The sequence below is a fragment of the Acanthochromis polyacanthus genome, chromosome 22 (assembly GCF_021347895.1).
Source record: "Acanthochromis polyacanthus isolate Apoly-LR-REF ecotype Palm Island chromosome 22, KAUST_Apoly_ChrSc, whole genome shotgun sequence".
Lineage (NCBI taxonomy): Eukaryota > Metazoa > Chordata > Actinopteri > Pomacentridae > Acanthochromis > Acanthochromis polyacanthus.
Genome location: NC_067134.1, coordinates 9,159,022 through 9,182,116, shown reverse-complemented (window position 1 = coordinate 9,182,116; position 23,095 = coordinate 9,159,022). Strand labels below are relative to the sequence as shown.

The 23,095-nt window shown below is 38.6% G+C and overlaps 2 protein-coding genes across 3 annotated transcripts in view; both read right to left on the bottom strand.

The window, feature by feature from the left end:
• Positions 1 to 21,826, bottom strand: part of LOC110964293 (cardiac phospholamban) — a 101,280-nt gene extending 79,454 nt beyond the window's left edge. Inside the window, exons 1-2 of the mRNA XM_051941784.1 lie at positions 21,741 to 21,826; positions 12,552 to 13,307 (exon numbers count right to left, since the gene is read on the bottom strand). Coding sequence (XP_051797744.1) covers positions 12,996 to 13,157 — 162 coding nt within the window. The 5' untranslated portion in view covers positions 13,158 to 13,307; positions 21,741 to 21,826 and the 3' untranslated portion in view covers positions 12,552 to 12,995. The remainder of the gene's footprint in view (positions 1 to 12,551; positions 13,308 to 21,740) is intronic.
• LOC127530222 (cardiac phospholamban-like) overlaps positions 1 to 21,826 on the bottom strand; it is a 101,280-nt gene extending 79,454 nt beyond the window's left edge. The window contains exon 1 of one of the 2 annotated variants that reach the window (XM_051941785.1): positions 21,741 to 21,826. The gene's annotated coding sequence lies outside the window, so the exon portion shown is untranslated. Of the gene's footprint in view, positions 1 to 13,287; positions 13,313 to 21,740 lie in introns of those variants that run through there. The other variant, XM_051941786.1, reaches the window with a different exon arrangement.
• Positions 21,827 to 23,095: the final 1,269 nt, after the last annotated feature.

Here is a 23,095-nt window from a genome sequence, read left to right as displayed (position 1 = left end):
CAAGGTTTTCATGAAATGATGCTAAAGTAACACAAAATGAAAGGCACAAAAAAGACCCAAGAGGATGCTTAAGTAACACAAGAAATACACAAAAATGACAGAAAAGGATGTTTAAATGACAAAAAAGACGCAAAAGTGCAAAAATTGAACACATGGGATGCTAAAATAATAAAATAACGACTCAAAGACACATTGATTACAAAAAGATGCAAAAATGACACAGAAAGGATGAGAAAATAACCCAAAAACGGCACAAAACAATGCTTACATTACACAAACAAATACACAAGACACAAATGACAGAAAAAGATGTTTAAGTAACAGAAATGACACAAGTACAAAAACTGAATAAAAGGATGCTAGAATAATACAATGACTCAAAATGACCCACACATTATAGAAAAAGGTGCAAAAACGAGGGGAAAGGACGATAAAAAACCACAAAAATGGCAAAACTCGAAAATGAAAGACACAAAAATGACAGTAAAGGATGCTAAAACAACACAAAAATGACAGAACAGACAAAAATAAGAGAAATAAAAGATGCAGAAGTTACTCTAAAGGATGCTTAAATGACCCCACAATGGCACAAAGACACAACAGTTAACAAAAAGACATAAAAAAATAACACAAATATAGCAACAAAAGTCAAAATGACACAAAAATGAAATGAAAAGACTGTTTGGTGCTCTTTGATTATTTTTGGCGTAGAATAAAATTCCTCGTGAGCAGTTCAAAGACCGTCGGAAACTTGAAACGTCTGATGATTTATCACAGTTTCTTACTGTTATGTGGTGAAATTCTGACTTTTTTTTTCAAGATAGCATGAGGTCATTTTAAGCAGATATATGTATATATATGTGTGGACAGTTTGTGAGTTCATGGTGATTAAACTGGACCATTGGAAAGTTCTGACTGGTTGGCTGGTTAGAGCTTTGGTTGGTTTGGTGGTCAACGTTGGACAGAACTCGGACAGTTTGTGGCTGAACTCGGCTCAGGTGTTTGTCGTGGAGATGATGTGGAAGCGTCCTGCTAAAATAACACAAAAATCACTCAAAAAGACACAAAATTACACAAAAAGATGCTTAAATAAGACAAAAATGAATCAAAAAGACGCAAAAATGACCCTAAAAGATACAAAAATGACTCAAAAAGACAAAATTACACAAAAAGATGCTTAAATAACACAAAAAATGACAAAAATTCAACAAAAAGCTCCTTGAATAATGCAAAAATGACACAAAAGGATGCTTAAATAGCACAAAAATTAATCAAAAAGACACAAAAATTACCCTGAAAGATACAAAAATGACTCAAAAAGACACAAAATTACACAAAAAGATGCTTAAATAACACAAAAAATGACAAAAATTCAACGAAAAGATCCTTGAATAACGCAAAAATGACACAAAAAGGATGCTTAAATAGCCCAAAAATTAATCAAAAAGACACTAAAATTACCCTGAAAGATACAAAAATGTCTTAAAAAGACACAAAATTACACAAAAAGATGCTTAAATAACACAAAAAATGACAAAAATTCAACAAAAAGATCATTGAATAACGCAAAATGACACAAAATGATGCTTAAGTAGCACAAAAATTAATCAAAGACACAAAATTGACCCTAAAAGATACAAAAATGATTCAAAAAGACACAAAAAAGATGCTTAAATAACACAAAAAATGACAAAAATTCAACAAAAAGATCTTTGAATAATGCAAAAATGACACAAAAAGATGCTTAAATAACACAAAAAATGAATCAAAAGACACAAAACTGACCCTAAAAGATACAAAAATGACTCAAAAAGACAAAAAAGATGCTTAAATAACAAAAAATTCAACAAAAAGATCTTTGAATAATGCAAAAATGACACAAAAAGATGCTTAAATAACACAAAAAATGAATCAAAAGACACAAAACTGACCCTAAAAGATACAAAAATGACTCAAAAAGACAAAAAAGAAGCTTAAATAACACAAAAAATGACAAAAATTCAACAAAAAGATCTTTGAATAATGCAAAAATGACACAAAAAGATGCTTAAATAACACAAAAAATGAATCAAAAGACACAAAACTGACCCTAAAAGATACAAAAATGACTCAAAAAGACAAAAAAGAAGCTTAAATAACACAAAAAATGACAAAAATTCAACAAAAAGATCTTTGAATAATGCAAAAATGACACAAAAAGATGCTTAAATAACACAAAAATGAATCAAAAAGACACAAAAATGACCCTAAAAGACACAAAAATGACTCAAAAAGACACAAAATTACACAAAAAGATGCTTAAATAAAACAAAAATGAATCAATAAGACGTAAAAATGACCCTAAAAGATACAAAAATGACTCAGAAAGACACAAAATTACACAAACAGATGTTTAAATAACACCAAAAAATGACAAATGACACAAAAAAAGATGCTTAAATAACACAAAAGCAGGTGTTTTCCTGAACATGTGGATCCAGATGTTGTTCTGATCAGCTGCAGTAGAAGAACTGAGGAGGAATGACGCTCTGACCTACATGTGTTTGGTTTCTCTCCTAAGTGGAGCTTCTGCCTGGTTGGTTGGAGCTGTTGATGGTTCTCTGGTGAACGTTGGACGGAGCTTCTCTGGTGTGAGGCTCAGGTGTTGTTCCTGAAGATGATCTAGAAGCTTCCTGCTGCTCGTCACATCTGGATGCTCACCGTCACCTCACAACACAACCACCGCTCCCTGGTTTCTGTGTTTCATTTAACGCCTGTGCTGTTTGTGTTCCCTCCCTCAGCCTTCCTGAAGCCGACGCCGCCTCGCCACCAGACCCTCGGAGGACGGAGGCAGGAAAAGGCAAAGAATACACCACAGAAGAAGAGGAGCTGTACTCCCAGTACTTCTCTTTCTGACCGGCAAAAAAGAAAACCAACAACAACAAAAAAACCATCCTGATTCTGTCGATAAATGAAGTGATGGGACAGAGAGCTAAAGTCGGACCACTCGGTGTGATTCAACCTTGGGGCTTCCAGACCATGGAGAAGGAGGTGGAAACATCTCTGGTTTGTGTCTTCATCCGTCCATCTGCCAAACGAGATGTCTGCATGAGCCGAGACAGTTCAGGAGCTTAAAGCTGGAGTAGGCAGAACTCCGTCATAGTAACCTACCTGAGATACAAGTGGACCTCTGGAGCTCCTCAGGCTTTAGAAGATCAAACAGGACGAGTCACGTTTAAATTTTCAATCATTCCTTCTGTCCATTAGGAGAGTTTGGTCACTTTGGAGTCATTTTTGAGATTTTGATCAACCGTTTTGGACAAGTTGTGGTTTTTTGGATCATTTTAGAACCATTTTGTGTCGTTTTCTACAAATTTGGAGTCAGTTTGAACGTAAATATCTCCATGTTTCCTCTCCAGACTTTTTCTCTCTCCTTTGCTCCTCATCTGTAGAAAGATGTTTCACCATGCTGAATGGATCTCCAACAAATCAGTGTGTCATTTTCATTGTTTTGTGGTTCGTTTGTGTTGTTTTGGGCATGTTTTTGGTCTTGTTTTTGAGTGATTTTCTGTCTTGTTTTGTTTTGTTTTTATTTTTTGTTATTTTATGTCTGACTTTGTTCATTTTTTTGTATCTTTGCCACAGTTTGTCTTGTAAAGGTCACTTTGTGTCTCCTTTTTATTGTTTTGTGTCTCGTTTTTGCCATTTTATGTCTTATTTTTCTCATTTTCTGCCTTGTTTTGGTCCTTTTGTGTCCCATTTGTGTAGTTTTGTGTCTTGTTTTGGTCATTTTCTGGTAGACATACAGATGGTGGGGAATTTTTTTTGTTATTTTGTGTCTTGTTTTGGTCCATTTGTATTTCATTTGTGTTATTTTATGTTGTTTTGCATCTCATTTGTTGTTGTTTTTTGTCATTTTGTGACCAATTTTGATGTTTTGTGTCTCATTTTGGTAGTTTTTTTTGTGTCTTTGGCACATTTTGTCTTAAGGTCACTTTCTGTCTCCTTTTTGTTGTTTTGTGTCTAGTTTTTGGCATTTCTTGTCTCGTTTCATTCTGTTTCATGTTTCGGTAATTTTGTTCTCATTTTGGTTTTTGTCTGTTTTTTTTGTCTTGTTTTTCTTATCTTGCGCCTTGGTTTGGTCCTTTTGTGTCTCGTTTTTCGTTAATTTATGTTGTTTTGTGTCTTGTTTTGGTAATTTTTTATGTCTTTAACACATTTTGTCTCGCTATGGTCACTTTCTGTCTCCTTTTTGTTGTTTTGCGTCTCGTTTTTGCCATTTCATGTCTCCTTTTTGTCATTTTTTTTGTCTCATTATTGTCATGTTGCCTCCTCGTACTGTAGATATTTTTCTATTTGCATGTTTCTTCTTGTCAAATTTGTCCAAAGCAGAAAGAAAATCTCCAAAATGACTCCAGAATTCTGCAAAGGTTGGATTTCCCAAACAGCTGTCAGCAACTAGAGATAAAGCTAACAACAGTTTCAGGTTAAATTCTCACATTTCTGCCTACGTTAGCTTTAACAAAGATCCGCTAATGCTCTGAATCGCTAAAGAGCTTTAGAGAAGCAGAGTGGTTTTATTATCTACTGGTGAGATTCACAGGAAGTTAAAAAAAAAGCCGTCAAACAGGTTGGAAACAAACATCAGTTAGTCCGACTGATTCAGAAAACTCAGTGAAGTGATTGAACCCTCTGAACTCCAAGAATTTTTACTACAAACCTCTTAAACACAGCTGAGTCTCAAATGGCTTCACAGTTGCGCCAAGGAAATTAGAGTTTTTTGTTATTTGCAGAATCTTGTCAGAGCAAGCGGTTAATTTTTTATCTATTTTTATCGATTTTGTCAATAATTTTCTTGCTGGAATGCCACAGCACAGATTATTACTCCAAGGCTGTTAGAAATCTGTTTTTTTCTGGAAAATGGTGCAATTTTGACCATTTTTTAAAAAGACAATATGCCTTTTAGACCCGCCGGCGGGTTGTTTGGGGTCCAGAGGGATCAATAATCAGACTAAAGTGTTCACTGGAACTCAGCATCTCATTAAAAAACCACCAATAACTGGAGTTATAGTTGGATAAACACTCCCAGACTTCCGGCTCATGCAGACGTCCAGCAAACGTCCAGTAAACGTGTCGTCTCGGAGTCGCTCTTTGCTCGTCAACATGTGTCTTAACGCTGTACCGTGATTGGACGGAGTGATGATTGCCTTGATGCTCGCCTTTCATGCTGTTGGTCCATCCGTCGTGTTGATCTCTTTCATTTCTCTGAAGACGTTCTGCTTGTTGTTTTGGTTTTTTTGGAGGAACTGCGGTCCACCACGATAACGACACCAGCAAACAGACTTTAGCTTCCTGTCCCAGAGCTTTGGCTGTACAGTCCATGTCTGGAAGTCGCGTTCAGATCTCTGAGCTCGCCGAGGGGCGCCGGATCGGCGGCCTCAGGAGGGGATCCATCAGGAAGAACCCGACCCGCCGCCCCTCGTGTTTTTATTATTCTAGTATTTATAATGTAAGAAGCTACTGTTTTTCTACGGTCTGTTTGTGATGCCAGCGGGGCAGAGACCCGGAGGAAGAGTTCCGTCACCGACATGCAGCCACTTTTCTGTAAAGCCAAGGAGCGTTTGGTTGCCGTCGGTGTCGGTGGGGGCTGTTCGGTCCTCGTCTCTGCCTGCGGGGCAGACCATAGAGCATGTGAAAACAGAAACACTATCATAATGCTGCTGTCGCTCACTTGAAACCCTCATAGCTCCAGTTTTCGGTGTGCTGTCCGTTCTTTTGGTTTGTTTTTTACTTGAAAAAGTTTACATGGTTGTCGTGCTGAAGTCCATTCAGTAATCTGTACAGTTTCCAAACTGCATGGTCGTCGTCAGCCGGACAGAGGCTCCGTTTGTTCTATGTGGAGGGATGGGAGGTTTCACAGTTTACTCAGCAGCACGTTTCAGTTCGTCTTCCCTAACAGAATCTGTCTCCGGCGGTCCAGGAAGTGTTTCAGACCATCTATCAGACAGAACAATTCTCACTGACGCTGAACATTTTGTTGCTGAGCTGAATTTAGTTGATTTATTTAAAGCAAAAGCACCTTTAAAGGGGTTTCCAACAGAAGAGAGAACAGCTCTGTGCAGCCATTAAAAACCAACACTTTAGATTTACGACATTAAAAAAGCTCCACAGTGGAAACTTGTTCCAACAAAAGTCAGACCTGAGATTCAAGTCTTTCATTCTTTCAGTTCTTCTTTTAGAGATGTTCTGCCGTTCTTCTGCTGCCCTCTGCTGGAGGAGTTGTGTTGCTGAAGGTATTTCAGTTGGACAAGAAGTCATAGTTCACAGTTTCCGTCTTTACAAACTGTGAATTTCTGTTTTGTATGTTGTCATGTTGAGATATTCCTCTTCTTCCAGCTTCTGCACACTAGGAGTCATCTAGTCAGACAGTATTTTGGTTTAGCCACAGACATTCATCTATAAATATCATCTTCCCAACACCTCTTACAGCTCCACATCATCACACTCCCTACTCCGTTCTTCACTATCAGGACTATACGTTCACTGTGGTAGTCCTGATCAGGTTCACACCAAACACGATGTAGTCTTTGTGGTTGTTTTGCATCTCTCTGTGTTCATTTTTTTTGCCTCTTTGAGGTCACTTTGCATATTTTTTGGGGAAATTGTGCCTTTTTGTGGTCGTTCTCCCCCCAACATCCTTTTATAGCTCTGGTCAGGTTCATACCCAACATGTTAGACTCCATCTGAGCCCGACAAATTCATCTTGGTCTCATCTGATCGTAGATCATGCTACCAATGTTCACCAGCCTTCTTTTCATGTTCTGTAGCAAAGTTTCATCTACATGGTTTTAGAAATTCTTACAGAATATTCCTCTTCTTCAACCTTCTGCAGACTGGGAGTCATCTAGTCAGACAGTATTTTGGTTTATCCACCGACATTCATCTATAAATATCATCTCAGACATCTATTCCACTCATACAGCTCCATATCATCACACTCCCACCTCAGTTCTTCACTGTCAGGACTATACATTCACTGTGGTGAGGTAGTTGGACCTCATCTGAGCCAAACAAGTTCATTTGGTCTCATCTGACCAAAGAATGTGCTCCCTACAATCATTGGGTGAAACTCTGACTTCCATATTTGAAGTTCTTGGCCATCTGTTTTTCACAGCTTGATATCCATAGTGCCATCTTAGCAGGACAACCACTGTAGCCCTGATTAGTGGTACCATGATTAGTTCTACACACCATGATTAGTGCTGCAACTGATTTTGTAGTCGGTCACAAAACTGTCTATCTTTTTCCAATCCTCTGTTTAGTTCTTTTCCATGTGGAGCCATGATGCAGACATAGAAACAGCCCACAGGTCCAAAACTGAGAGTTCACAGCTCATTTTAGAACAGTTTGGTTGATTGGAAATCACAGCTAGGCTTGTTGCATTGAGTTTCTGCTTTGGAGTTTTCCGTTAGAAGACTTGTTTTTGATCTTTCACAGGAGGAAATAATTCAGTTATTCTTAAATAGTTTGACATTCAAGTGATGTTGCACAACTGTACTCACTTCTGTTGTACCTGTAGATGTAGTTCATTAATGGATGTGTTCTTATGTCATGTTGTGCCTGAAGAAAGTGTACGAGCGAAAGCATGAATTCCAGTCTGACAGTTAAGCACTGAGGTAATGAAACACTTCCTGAAAGCAGGTTAAGACCTCCAGCAGACAGTAAAACAACATGAATGCAGCATCATGAGGTTGAAGTGATGCTGAACGTTATAATTTAGTTTAGGAGGTTTAAATGTAAATATTGACTTACACAGAAACAGTAAATGAACGCTGAGCCACCGCTGGTTGGTTCCTTCATGCACACTGTGAAGATTATTCAAACTGCTCAGCTCATTGTTGACATTTCAGCTTCGACGTCTGCATCCGACGGCGCAGAAGCCTCTTCTTAGTTTCTTCCTAATTGCACATTTTCTCTAGCCTAGCTGCGCTAGACCCATGCTCTGAAGGCACAAGGGTCTAGGGAAGCTTGACAGGGAGGGAGGCGGGCTAAAAGGTTGTCTATCAAATCACTCTGCAGCAATTGGGTAGGTATACAACCAATCAGTGCAACAAATAGGCTGACGTAGTTCCAAGAGCACCGGATTGTGGCTAAGTCCCATTAGCTTCCCAACCAGCGGAGCCAACTGGTATATTAAGGATTTGCCATATCCCGTCGGCGTAAGTCCAAATACGTCTTTCTTCTCAATGAAACACTTCAGTGCCGTCCTTTGTTTATCTTTCAAGTTGAATTTTAGCTTCAAATCTTTAAGGGCTGTGGCCAAAGCCGAGTCGAAAGATAACTGTTTATTGTGCGCCGGTTGTTTCTGTCAGAATCGTCGCGCCTCTGTCGTCACTTAGTTACGCCCGCCTTCTGACTCTACACTTCATGGTGATTGGTCCGGCCAGTTTTAGGAGCATCCAGCCTCGAGCCTTATGGAGGGTAACTAGACCCACCCTGGCAGAGAATTAAATTCGTTGCCGTGGGTTGTCTAGCGCGGCTAGGCTACATTTTCTCACAATCACGTCCGGTTTTACTGCCTTTCCTGAAGATTTCAACAATCAAAACGACTTTCCCTGTACTTGATATTTGTCCAAAAAACAACAAAAGCAACAACACAAGAGTGGTATTGTTGTCCCGGAAACAAGAAGCACATCCTGGCAGGAAAGTTAAAGGACCATTCCAGTGTTTTTACATTCACACCTGCTGTTTTTAATGTATTTTTACATTTTCAGCTTACAGGGGGTCCTTGACTTATGTCGGAGTTCCATTCCTACGGCGCGATGTAAGTCGATTATCGTCGTGAGTCAGAACTCTGGCGAAAATGTAACGATGTCGATCAGTTCCTCGGAAAAGTCATGAATACCAATGACTAAGCCGTCTTTTAGCGGCACGTGACAACGTATTCGTCTGCTCTGCTTGCCAACTAGTTCCACTTAACCGGTTCTGACATGACAAAAGGCTGTAAGTTGAGAACGCCGTAACCTGAGGACCCCTTGTGTTATGATATAAAAATCTCATTGAGACTTGTTGGTCAATCAATCAGTCAACATCAAAGCTGACATGGTTTCCACCATGATGGTTTGTCAGGTGGATTTTACTTTTTTTTTTTTCTGAGCACTTTATGTCCGTGTTGTCGCTGTAGATTCTCAGCCATTCAGGTAAAAGTTCTGCCGTTTGGGTTCTTGAAGATGTTTTGCTTTTCCTTAACAGTATTTCTTTAATTTGATCTGGTTTGGAGTCCCACATGTATCTTGCTGACCCCAAACCAAACGGCTAATGGCCAGTTAGTAACCCAGGTGCCTCGAGGTGTGAAGAATTGAGAAACTTTGTGGGAAGAGATCACAGGACAGGACATTAAAAGTACAGGTTTACGACGTCCTTGACCTATGGCGTTACATATATTCGTTAGCTTTTTGCGCTTCATTATGGCTCCCAAAGAGAAGTCACACTCTTTTGAATGCAGTGCTTTGAAGAAAAGGAAAGCCGTCTCTATGGAAGTGAAATTAGATAGAATAAAACACTTGGAAACGGGTGAAACACCGACAAAGATCGACCAGTTTTTATGTCCTAGATTATGATTTTACCACTATGTTATGTAGGGCTGGACCCGAATATCCGAATATCCGGTCGTTCGAATATTTATTTTGAGATCCGAATATTCAGAGGATCCGTCGGAGAGGGTGAGTTCTGACTTACGGCAAAAATCGACTTACATCGCCCAGTAGGAATGGAATTCTGACGTAAGTTGAGTACCTCCTGTATCTGAAACATCTTCAAGAACCAAAGTGAGAAGTCATTTTCATTCAGAACGTCTAAAAACACCGGCGTGGTCCTTTGAGTTTTGTTTACTCGTTGGAACTCAAAAAGGAGCCATTTGTTTCTTTATTTGTCGCTGTTTTGTTTACATGTTTACAGTGTATATTTGCTTGTATCACTCGCTGTACTGTTCGGTTTGTTATCTGCTCACATCTCTTTGTGTTGTTGATTTTAACGGATTTGTTCCGTTTTCTTGGAGCCAATAGAAGCAGAGCTGCAGGCGCCGCCATCACATGACCGATCAGTTAGACGTTTACAAACAAACGAGGATTCATCTGTTGACCGAGGAAGGTTTTTATTTGACGCACTCAACCACAGACTTCAACCATTAACTGTCTTTTTAGTTTTATAAATGTGACAATAAACTGATCAAGGCTCGGTGGGTTTCACTTTCAACTCAGTTCTTCCAAATCTGCAGAGGAAGTGGAGGAAAAGACTGTGGCATGTGATGAGTAAATACACAACAGCTGGTAAAAACTGAAGTGAAAGTGAGCAGACGTCACCCTCATCATTTAATGATGTCTGTCTTGGCATTTTTGAAGTAAGAATATATAACGATTATACCAATAATGATATTTATTTATATTTATATCATTTCTGTTGTATGTTATGGAACAGTAAAATTATGATTGTGAGATAAAAACTCGCTGGTGTGCTCATTTGTTCGGTGTTTGTTTTTTGAGTTTGTGAAGCGTTTCTCAGACAAAGATTCCACTCTGCGTGTTGCGTTTACATGCTAGTGTTACGGTTGGACGTTTGTGTTTTACACCAACCTGGAGTTGATGTATATTTGCAAAATGTTGAGAAAACCAGGCCGTCCTTTTTATAAAAATCGAGTGTTTTATGTGTTTTTCTTGTGTCATGCAAACGTAAAGTACACACGCATGACACACGCCTGTGCTCAGCGTGAGGTCAGGTGATGAGCAGTCATGGTGGCAGACTGTCACTGACACATATGTTCAAATGTGATTCATTCAATAGTAAATGATCATTTTGTGTATTAAATCTACCAACCACTTCATGTTAAACCAGTATCTGGCTGCTGCTGTTGTCCCACCATGCTGTGCCAGCTTTTGTGTAAATGGGTTGGAGCGTCTTAAAGAATTAGTTTAGGAATAAATATTGTCAATTAAAATGTTGAAACATGTTCTAATAGCTGGAGAAATGCAACTTTCTAGCTATTGTCACCGTTTCCTGAAATTTCATCACAACAAATACGTCTAAAACATCGCAACTTATATCGGAATTTTTGAGAAAAGCTGCCACTAATTCAGGTATTTTAGGGCTGCAACAATCTCCAATAATGCCGGGAAATTCTGGGGGAAGTGGTTAGCTTATATTATAGGCTTGTTTGTGTTTCCTTGATGAATTTAAGTCCAGTATTAACTCCTTTTTGCTCTCCCCCAAGTCCTGAAAAAAATGTCTCTCTAGATGGCTGCTAACTGTTGTTTGTCAGCTAGCTGCTATCACTAATAGCTTCGAGCTAACACCTTTAGCTCGATGCTAACATCAGTCGCTAGCTGCTAACTTTCCCTGCTGCTTGGCTCTGTGTTTATAGCCCACAAACATCCTGTAAAACTTGAACTATGAGCTCCATAATCACAGTTTACCAGAATAATTTGATGTGTTGTTAGCATAAAATATCGATTATGGCAACTTTTAGGCTCTCCAGCATGAGAAACCAAGAAACCAAATCCACAAACTTTAAATGCGGTCAGAAGACAAGAATAGAAGAATGGAAATGATTTCTCATCAGCGGCACCAGGAGAAGCATTTTTAAAGGTATGGACATGCAGTTTATTTGGTGTTCCACAGCTTAAACATCAGGTGGTACAGCTTTTCAAACATTTCTTCATCACGTGTCGTTTGTATTTTCACATTTTAACTCATAGTAAATACAGGGCAGTGCAGTAAAATGTGGCTGGCAAGATGTAAAAAATGTCCTTTTCTGGTTACACAGTTGCTACGATTCATGTTCAGTATGTCAGTGAGAACAGAGAAAAAGACAAAAAAAATGTGAGCCTGGCTTTATAATAACTAAACTTACACGTCTGGTACATAAATCACACCATGCAGTTTCAACACTCTCAAACACTGAAGGACAAAATGAAGCAAATCTTCTATATTTCATTCTAAGGCTGAACCGAAACACCTTCAGTCTAGACTTCACATCCATTACAGAGGTCTACAGCACTAATAGTACCATGTTAAAACGAGAATAAATCCAAGAAGAGCGCTCATGAAATGCTGCAGTCGACTTATTTGGCAGTAATTACTTCTAACAGACGAGTCGAATTAGACATTTCTAAATCAAATAATAGTGTTTGTGTCATATTTTACATAGAATAAATATCCCGCTGTGGTGTACTTTGTGATTTAGCCACTAGGAGGCGACAGAATCCTATATATTTTTTAATAGATTTGCAGCTTTTTCCTATTTAAAACTGTCTTTTTAATCAGTGTAAGTTATCGGACACTTGGTTTTAGAGACACATGTAGCAGAACTTTAGACTGAACTGTTTCCAGAGATCATCCACTGATGCTGATGTTCTCTAAATTCTACTTTAGAGGAAGTTTAAGGCAGAGATGGTTCGTTTGGGGTCTGGTGTGTTATCACTCTACTGCTTTTTTCTTTCTTTTTTGCTTAAGTTTACATTTTCAGACTCCGTTAACCACCGAGGTAGCAGCATTACAAGGAAGCCCATGTTCAAAACATTTCGTTGTGGTTCGCCTGTGGTTTCTGGCAGCGGCGCACCAAGAAAGGAGTAAAAATACTCGTGGAAAAAAATCATTTTCAGCGTGTTTATGTTTCAGCAGGAAGCGGCAGGGCTCATGGGAAATGGAAGTCAAACAGCAGTAATGTATTAATGTGTAAGTTCTGTAAATCAGCCTAACGGAGCGCTTTGCTGGTGGTGATCTGGACGAGCAGCAGATGTACATGCAGGGTTTAAACTGGTGCAGTCGGGTCACTTCTGATCATTCCCTGTGGAGCTGATCCCCGATCAGCCTGGTAGCAACATCTCCCCGGAGCTCTGACAGAGAGTTTGGCTGTTTTCTTTGGTTCTTCTGATACATGGAGATGATAGGAGTGCTTCCTCCATGTATCAGCAGAACCCTCAGGCCCACCAAAAACTCTCTGCGTGTCGCTCTGCTGCCGCTCAGCTGCTCAGCAGGACGATGATGTAGATGAGGAGCAGGCAGATGAGGATGAGGGTGAAGTTGACGAAGAGCTCCTGCAGGTTCCTCTTGGCCTGAGGGTTGACCTCGATCTGAGACGCCCGGCGGATGGCCGACTTGGTCATGTGCTGGACGCGCTCCATGGAGGCGGCTGGTGGATTAGATCTTGACCGGCTGGATGAAGAGCTGGAGAGAGGTCAGGAAGGGAGTCTAGAGGAGACCAGGTCTGGAGGTTCAGGTCAGTCCTGATGAGACAACAAGAACTACCAGAACCTTGTCTTGTCTTGTCTTGTCTAGAGGAATAAGGATTGGACAGAAGACAGAGGAAAGATGGTTAAAGACAGATTCCACTGTTCAGTTTTACTTTACCTTCATCCTTTTAAGGTCCCATGTGTTGGAAATCCATTTTATTGTCTTTTGTGGTTGTTATAAAGTTTGAAGTAGAAACAACTAGATGGAGTCTCCACGCTTTGCCAGCATCCAGTGGATTACTGCTGTAACTGATGGTAATGTCACCGCTAATGATCGTGAAGTAAAACATCCCTGTTGGTAGCATTTAGCGTTGTGCAGCTAGCGTGGCTAATGTAGCTTAGCTTTGATCGTTTGACTGCAGGTCAGAGCTCTGTGGAAACACCGAGGTACATTCAGAGATACTGCAAACTTTAAATTTAAACCAATAAACGAGGACTAGGTGAGTTTCTGTGTTTTAAAGTCATCCGCTATGCTTCAGTACAGCGTTAGCTTGGTGTTTACGTCTGTTAGCTTCTCTCCTGCTCTCTCTGCTCTCATTTTGTATTGTAATGCGTCTGAATTCCCAATAAAGCGGCTTAAATGTCACCAAAGCAACAGATCAGAGGTGTCAAACTATTCCAGTTCAGGTTTCACATTCAGTCCAATCTGATCTCCAATGAACCGGACTAGTAAAACCACAACAGAATAACCAAGAAATAACCACAACTCCACATTTTTGCTTTGTTACAAACATTTAAGGAATTATCTCTTTATTAAACATCACGGACAACCTGAAGTTTTTGAAGAAAAATAAGTTCAATTTCAGCAACATTCAGCATCAGTTTATCATTTCCACATTACAACTTCCAGATCAGAGTGTCTACAAAGTAACACAACATTTAGTCATCTGGAACTGAACGATAAAGGACTTTAATTTATGATCAAAATGACAAAAGTCAGACAAAAAATAACAAAAACAAGTCAAAATATTACAAAAACTAGACACAAAACGACAAAGGCGAGAAACAAAATGACAAAAAAATAGACAACATAAGTGAGACAAAACAAAAAAACAACACACAAAACAACGAATAAAATAAGACACAAAATAACAAAAATAAGACAAAAACCCGAGGGGGGCAAAAAGAAAACATAAAACGACAAAAATCAGACAAAAAAGACAAAAAACAAGACAAAATAATACAAAAATGAGAAACAAAATGACAAAAAAAAACAGCAAATGGCACAAAACAAAACAAGTAGAGAGAAAAAAGTTTAAAAAAATATGGACAAACGACAAGTGAGAAAAAAACAACTCAAAATGACAACAACGATTCACGAAACAACGAATAAAGTAAAACACAATAACACAATATGGCAAAAATAAGACAAAAAGCACAAGCAAGACAAAAAGGAAACACAAAATGACAAAAGGATGAGACCAACAACAAAAATCAGACAAAAAAACAATGAAAACAAGACAAAATATTACAAAAAAGAGACACAAAATGACAACACAATGAACAGTCTAGTATTTTATTTACTTTATGATCCAAATAACTTGTCTTCTCTGTAATTTTTACACTTCAAGGGCCTGATTGGACCTTCTGGAGGGCCGCTTTTGCCCCACGGGCCTCATGTTTGACACCCCTGCAATAAGGAAACCCTTAATGTTAGCACGTTGTGTGGCTAACTAGCTTAGCTTCGATTGACTACAGGTTAGAGCTTTGTATTACCAGCTAAAATACTAAAGCAGTGACTGAAACGCAGCCATTTAGGACTCCATGTACACTTTGTGGTATTTGAGACACCTTCTGGAAACATTTGAGACTTAATTTGCTGAAAAATGAGACAAACGGGGCTCTTTATAAACGAGAACTGAAAAGCAGAGCAGCAGCAGCAGCACCCTCCAGTGACCTTGATGTATCTCAGCACATGGTGTGATGATAATGGAGGCGCCAGCTAACGTCTGCTGATGTGTTAAATGTCAGGACCACGATGTGACTGGATGCTGAGAAAAAAACAACCCTTAGAGGACTTTCCTCTGCTGAGCCTTTTGTCTGGTGAGATCAGGAAGTGGACATGATGACAGAGTCGTCACAGTGCAGCTGCAGGCTCCTGCTTTAATCCCTCTTTGTCATCTGATCCGGGACTTTGTGGAGATCAAAGTGACAGTGGAAAGGTTGCCGTGCTTTTGTTCAGTCTGACCACTTGTACTTCACCTGTGCCAAGTTCTCTTCTATTAATACCGAGGGTGGAGTCCCCCTGCTGGATGCATCGTTTACGACAACGGTGGAACAATACGGGGACGGGCTCAGGATTCCTGGAGCTTTGTTACTGGAGAAGCTGATGTTGGGGCGATAATCCAGATATTAGATATCAATGTGCAGAGTGTGAAGTTCATCCAGAAGGTGGCGCTAAAGGCAGGTGTCTGCATGTCTCTGCCACTCTTCAAACGCTGCAGATAACAGCAGCCCTGTCTGATGGCTTCTCCACACTTTTCAACACTTCTATTTATGTCCTTCCACTCGAGCTTCTTTCACTCTCTATCTGCCTGTCAGTCGCCCACTATCACTTGACATGTTAGCACCTTTATGGACACCCATAGGAGACTGGTGTGGCCTCCTGGAGCACCAGACCTCACACCAGACAGCAGGAGGGCTGATTCTACATGTTCATAAAGCTCACTCTGTCTCTTTAAATAGGTTTGAATCAACTCTGTCAAAGTGAAAAATCTTTGGTGTCGTGGTAGTTTTGCTTCAGTAAGTGGAACATTGAGTCTTTCAGCTGATTATTCTGGTTTTCCGTCAGCAAATCTATGGAGTCAGAGTGTAGACTGAATCATATTGTAGGGTCCTAACCTCAATATTTGAACTCGTAGGTAAATCAGTACTAAATAATATTGTAGGGTCTTAACTTTAATATGTAAACTCATTAAGTAAATTTGTATAATAAGTAATTTTGTAGGGTTCAGCTTTAATTTTGAAACTCCATAGGAAAATTTGTACTTAATATTATTGTCGGGTCTTAACTTTAATGTTTAAATTTTTATACTAAATAATATTGTAGTGGTTTTACATTAATGTTTAAACTCGTTAGCTAGATTTGTACAATAATTAACATTGTAGGGTCTTAACTTTAATGTCTAAACTTGTTAAATAATTGTTACAATAAATAACATTGTAGGGTCTTAACTTTAGTATTGGAACTCATTAAGCAAACCTGTCTACTAAATAATATTATATGGTCTTTCATATTTAAACTCAGTAGGTAAAGTTGTGCTAAATATTATTGTAGGGTCTTAACATTAATATTGGTTAAGACTCTACAATAATATTGACTCCTTAGGCAAATGTGTGCAATAAATAATATTGTAGGGTCTTAACCTTAATATTCAAACATGTTAATTAAATTTGTACCAAATAGTCTGTAGGGTCTTTTCCTTAACATTTAGACTTGTTAGGTAATTTTTTAAAGAAATAATATTGTAGGTCTTAACCTTAGTGCATAAACTTGTTGAGTAAATTTGACTAATAAAAATATTACAGGGTCCTAACCTTAATATTTAACCTCATTAGTCACATTTATATAATAAATGATGTTGTAGAATATTAACTTTAACTTAATAAATAAACATCTTGTAGAGGGATAAGTGAAATGTGTCCTTGGCCCAGTGGAACAAATTGAACTCCCGCAGCAGAGGTTTGTTATTTTTCAGCGGATACTTTGTTGCTGATCGTTTGCTGTGTCTGGTTTGAACATTTGCAGTCAGCTGTTCTCTGCCAGTGATCGGTTCATCTGTTCATGTTGGTCACATCCAGCAAACATCCAGCCGGACAAGTAGCAACAACAGGTGGCAAAGAGCTCCCAGTGGACGAAGCATGGCTCACTAAGGAGGAGGAAATCAATCAAACCTTCCTGTTCAACCTTCTGGGTGTTTCATTTTCTTTGCCTGTCTCAAATTTTTAGTCCTGCACCTCTATGGAAACAGAACAGCCGTGACCAGACTGGCAAAATTAGGATTTCTGTATTGCGCAACATTTGTGCCCTCAGATGTTAGCAATACCTGAAAACACGGTGGCTTTACGTCCTACACATGTTTCACTATTTACATTTTTGTTTCATTTACATGCTCTGTGTGAACACTGACTTCACGGTTCCACCAACCAGCCCAGTTTTTTGCTTTTTTTTGTTTTTTTGCAGTCTGGCCAAAGTGATTTATTTTTTGGTGAATTTTAAATGAGTCATGTAGAATCAAGGGTTGAGTAGCTGAAAAGTTCTAGGACTCATGGAAAGTAGATAAACGGTGCAATATTGGTGATTTTGTCACTGAATTTTTATCTGTAAGCGTCACTCACAGCTTCTCAGTTGTACCACGTAGTGCAGACTGTTCAGAGCCAACGGTTTCGTTTTTGGCCGTTTTTACAAATAAAACACGTAGAATGAAGTTCAGATTTAAACAGATGAGTAGTTCACGGATCATCAGGAAGTTGAAAATCCAACAATTCTTTCTGTTTTTTAACAGTCTCTGGCTCTGATTAATGGTGTCATTTCTTACAAAGTCGAGGTCACTGTGCTCACATGTTCTTAAAGATGGAAGCCAAAGCAAATATCAGGACACCCAACAGTTTGTTCTGCTTTTATTTTCATGTTTATTAAGTCTCTTGAACCATTTTTGGTTTTTCCACGCCTCTAAAAGTGGAAATATTTGGCGATAAAGATTCAAGAGCTGGATGCTACCTAGCATGAGCGAAGCTGCTAATGATGCTACTTATTGAATCAATGTCCCACAATTTGTTCCACTTTTATGTTCATGTTAATTAGGTCTCCTGAGTCATTTTCATTTTTTTTCGATGCCTCTAAAAGTGGAATTTTTTTGTCAAAAATGACACCAGAGCAAAATGCTAATGCTCACATGCTAACTAACATGAGTGAAGCTGCTACTGATGCTAATTCTTTGAATCACTGTCCCACAGTTTGTTCTGTTTTTATGTTAATGTTTTTTCAGGTCTCTTGAGTCATTTCTGGGTTTTATGAAGCCTCTAAAAGCAGCATTACTTGGCAACAAGTCCTCCAATTCATACGACCGCATCGGTCGTTTGCACCGTGCACCGGAATACGACCTATGCGGTCGTATGAACGTTTGCGCCCCTACGGGGAAAACGAATGCATTATGGGATTTAATTCGCGAAACGGCTTTTCTGTCGCAAAACAGCTTTTTTCTCACTTTCCCAACACGTTTTTAGGGTTATGGTTAAGGTTAGGGTTAGGAATAAGGACGGGGATAGTGTTAGTTAAAAGTTTGTTCATGGTGACATTTCACCTGCGACTCCAGAGTGTCGATATTTACTCAACCGCAAGAGGTCGCATACGTCAAAACGTAACACTGGGTCGTAATACGGGCGTGTACAGACGACCTATGTGGTCGTTTTTGGTTTGAGGACAGGCTCTTACTTGGTGATAAAGACTCCACAGCTAAATGCTAACAATCCCTTGCCAATTAGCATGAGCGAAATTGCTACTGAAGCTATTTTTTCTTTCTTTTCTTCATCTTTTCTTCTGTCTTTCCAAACTAATCCTGACAGATTTAACGACTTACTTTAGCTGTGATGTTGACGTCTGTCTCCCAGCAGCTGATATCTACTGTTTGCCCCAGTTTTAATAAGGGGTCAGCACCAGTAAACCTACATTTCTGCTTCACAGCTGCCAATCGCCTCCTGAGAGGCCAAGGCTAAAAAAGAAGAAGTTGAAGTCTAGCAACAGAGCAAACCAGTAAGAAGCTTCTAACATCTGAAGTGGTTAAAATACAGCCTCGTTTTACCGCCTGACACAACCGATAAAACTCGACTGGCATCTTTCAAATCGGTGCATCGTGGAAATGTTTCACCCCAGAGATGAAACTCTGCTCCAGCAGCCGACAACAGCTGATTGTGTTTATAAGAACACCACGGGCTTCTTTCAACAGAGCAAAAGGAGCAATCTGTGCTTTCACAGAGATAATGGGCTAAAAATAAAGCTGGATTTACGACCAGACGTCACACAGCAGAACTTAAAGGTGGAATTATGTCCATTAAATTACAAGTAAGTCCAATAATAACAGGATAAACTTATATATTTTCACGTAAAGCCACGTTATCGACACGTTAGATTCTACTTTGTGGTACTTCAGTGAGCTAATTCATAGAAACTACCGTTAGATAACAACAAAAAGTGATTTCTGTGATGAAAATATGAGATGGGAAAGTACACCTGTGAATTAGGGCGGCCATTATTGGACATTTTAGGTGTTGATTAATATGTGAAGTATAAGCTTGACTGATAAAATGTCCAAAAAATAAAAGATTCCCAAACCTAACAACCAAAAAATCTTCAGTTTACTGTCATAAAGGAGGAAAGAAACCAGAAAATATTTGATTTTAAGAAGCCAGAATTTGGGAATTTTGACTTTGTGTCCTTAAAAATGACCTACAACAGTTATTCGATGATGAAAATATAATAGTTGATAAATGATCAGTTAATTGTTGCAGCACAAAAATGACAAATTAGTTGATTTGAAATTGATTTTGCAATTTAAATAATGCAATTAGGAAATCAAAAACCAGCTGTTCAAGATATGGATCATGTTTGTGTTTTATTTGGTGTTATTTATTGGTGTTATTGTAGTTTTTTAACTTGAGACAGTCACAGCTTTGGTGAAACTTTTTTTTTTTTTATCTCCTGTCCCATTTGAAAAAATGTAATAAATACAAATTATTTATATTTAAATTTATATCAAGCATTCTTGCTTACATTAGGTTAAAATATCTATATATATGTTGCAATTAGGTTTTCACCCCCATCATTCATCCCTACTCTAAAGGACAATGAAAGCTAGCATCAGCAGCAGCTTCACTCATCATGCTAGTTAGCACAGGAGCGTTAGCATTTAGCTCTTGAGTCTTTGTCGCCAAATAATTCCACTTTTAGAGGAGTCGAAAAACCCAAAAATGACCCGAGTCCTAAAAAACATGAACATAGAAGCAGAACAAATTGTTAACAATGATTCAAAAACTAGCAGCTTCATGCTAATTAGCATGTAGCTAGCACTTCCTCTCTCTGGTAAAAATCGTTGCATTCCTTTTTGTATCCAGCAAACACCAAACAGCGAATAGTTTCACCGTCCAGAGCGAACTTTAAAATCCTTCATCTGGCATTATTTTTGGAGGGGAGTAAAACAAATCGAATGTCTTTTTTCCCTCCGTATTTCCACAATAGGAAACTGGGGGATATAACACAGAAATGACACAAAACGACACAAAAGGTTGCCAAAATAACAGAAAAATTACACAAAATGAAAGAAAAAGACACAAAAATGACACAGAGACACAAAAATTACAAAATAATGAAAGAAAGACACAAAAATGACAGAAAATAACAGAAAAAATGACACTGAAAGACTCAAAAATGACACTAAATGAAAGAAACAGACACAAAAATGACACAAAGACACAACAATTACAAAATAATGAAAGAAAGACACAAAAATGACAGAAAATAACAGAAAAAATGACACTGAAAGACACAAAAATGCCACTAAATGAAAGAAAAAGATGCAAAAGAATGCTAAAATAACATAAAAATGAAACAAAAAGACACAAAATAACACAAAAATGACACAAAATGAATGAGAAAGACACAAACATGACACAAAATGAAAGAAAAAGACACAAAATAACACAAAAATTACACAGAAAGACACAAAGTGGGGAAAAAGAGATACAAAATAACAGAAACATTACACAAAAAGACACAAACTGACACCAAAATGACAAAAAAATGGACATGAACTAACACAAAAATGAAAGAAACAGACACAAAAACGACACAGAAAATTGAAAAATGACATAAAAAGGCACAAAAATGACACAAAATGAAAACTAACCTGAAATTTGTTAATTTCATATCATTTTTATTCTGTATTTCCACAAGAGAGAGGAAGGAAGAAACATCCAGACACATTGTTGCGATTGTAGAAAAACACTGAAAGCACTAATTTCGCCTCCTGTACCAGATTAATTCCATCACAGACACAAAAAATAACTCTTGGAGTGAAACCTAAATCCTGGAAAGAATCGCTTCATCTGTCAAGTCATTTCCTAAGAGTTGATCCGACCTTTTTCAGTGAAGTTGGTGAAAATTAAGTAGCAAGTTACCTTCAATAAATCAAGTTAATCCAGTTGTTTGTGGTATTTTTAAAAACTGAAGGCCGTTAGCTCATTTACAGTGTGGATTAAGTGTCTGGATGTGTGCTCTGAAATGCATCATGTGATGGAATGTTTGTCCTCTGGGACTTTTATCCACTTCCATCCTCTCTGCTGCTCTGCTCATAACGATCAGAACTGAACAGAAAGCATAAACAATGACTGTTTAACCTGCTTCTTATACCAGCTAAAGGACCTCAGAAAGTTCCCCCTAGCAGCGTTTGATCTGGTCTAAGTGAGGATGCTGGTTCCTACCTTTCAGATGAGAACAGGGCCGACTGGAGTTTGAGAATGAAATGTCAGATATGCAGCTCTGCTGGGCTGTAAACACCACGATAGAGAGAGAGAGAGGGAGGAAGAGGGAGGGAAGACAGAGAGAGAGAGAGGGAGGACGTCCTCAGAAAGGCTTTACCACAGAGAGGAAGCTGGTACTGGTTTCCTCTGTCTGGTGGGGATACAGAAAAAAGACCAATTTTAACCAAAAAATAAACAGAAAAGGATTTTAAAGTTCGCTCAGATGATGGAAATATTCCAGGAAGTTGGTGTCTGCTGTGGAAGGTTAAACGTATTCCAGACCAGACACCAGCTTCCTCTTCTCTGGTAAAAAAAAAAAATACAGAAAAAAGACCAATTTTAACCAAAAAATAAACAGAAAAGGATTTTAAAGTTCGCTCAGATGATGGAAATATTCCAGGAAGTTGGTGTCTGCTGTGGAAGGTTCAACGTATTCCAGACCAGACACCAGCTTCCTCTTCTCTGGTAAAAAAAAAAATACAGAAAAAAAGACAAATTTGTACCCAAAAGTACAGAAAAGGATTTTAAAGTTCGCTCAGATGGTGGAAATATTCCAGGAAGTTGGTGTCTGCTGTGGAAGGTTCAACGTATTCCAGACCAGACACCAGCTTCCTCTTCTCTGGTAAAAAAAAAAATACAGAAAAAAAGACAAATTTGTACCCAAAAGTACAGAAAAGGATTTTAAAGTTCGCTCAGATGGTGGAAATATTCCAGGAAGTTGGTGTCTGGTGTGGAAGGTTAAACGTATTCCAGACCAGACACCAGCTTCCTCTTCTCTGGTAAAAAAAAAAAATACAGAAAAAAGACCAATTTTAACCAAAAAATAAACAGAAAAGGATTTTAAAGTTCGCTCAGATGATGGAAATATTCCAGGAAGTTGGTGTCTGCTGTGGAAGGTTCAACGTATTCCAGACCAGACACCAGCTTCCTCTTCTCTGGTAAAAAAAGAAAATACAGAAAAAAAGACAAATTTGTACCCAAAAGTACAGAAAAGGATTTTAAAGTTCGCTCAGATGGTGGAAATATTCCAGGAAGTTGGTGTCTGGTGTGGAAGGTTAAACGTATTCCAGACCAGACACCAGCTTCCTCTTCTCTGGTAAAAAAAAAAAATACAGAAAAAAGACCAATTTTAACCAAAAAATAAACAGAAAAGGATTTTAAAGTTCGCTCAGATGATGGAAATATTCCAGGAAGTTGGTGTCTGCTGTGGAAGGTTCAACGTATTCCAGACCAGACACCAGCTTCCTCTTCTCTGGTAAAAAAAAAAATACAGAAAAAAAGACAAATTTGTACCCAAAAGTACAGAAAAGGATTTT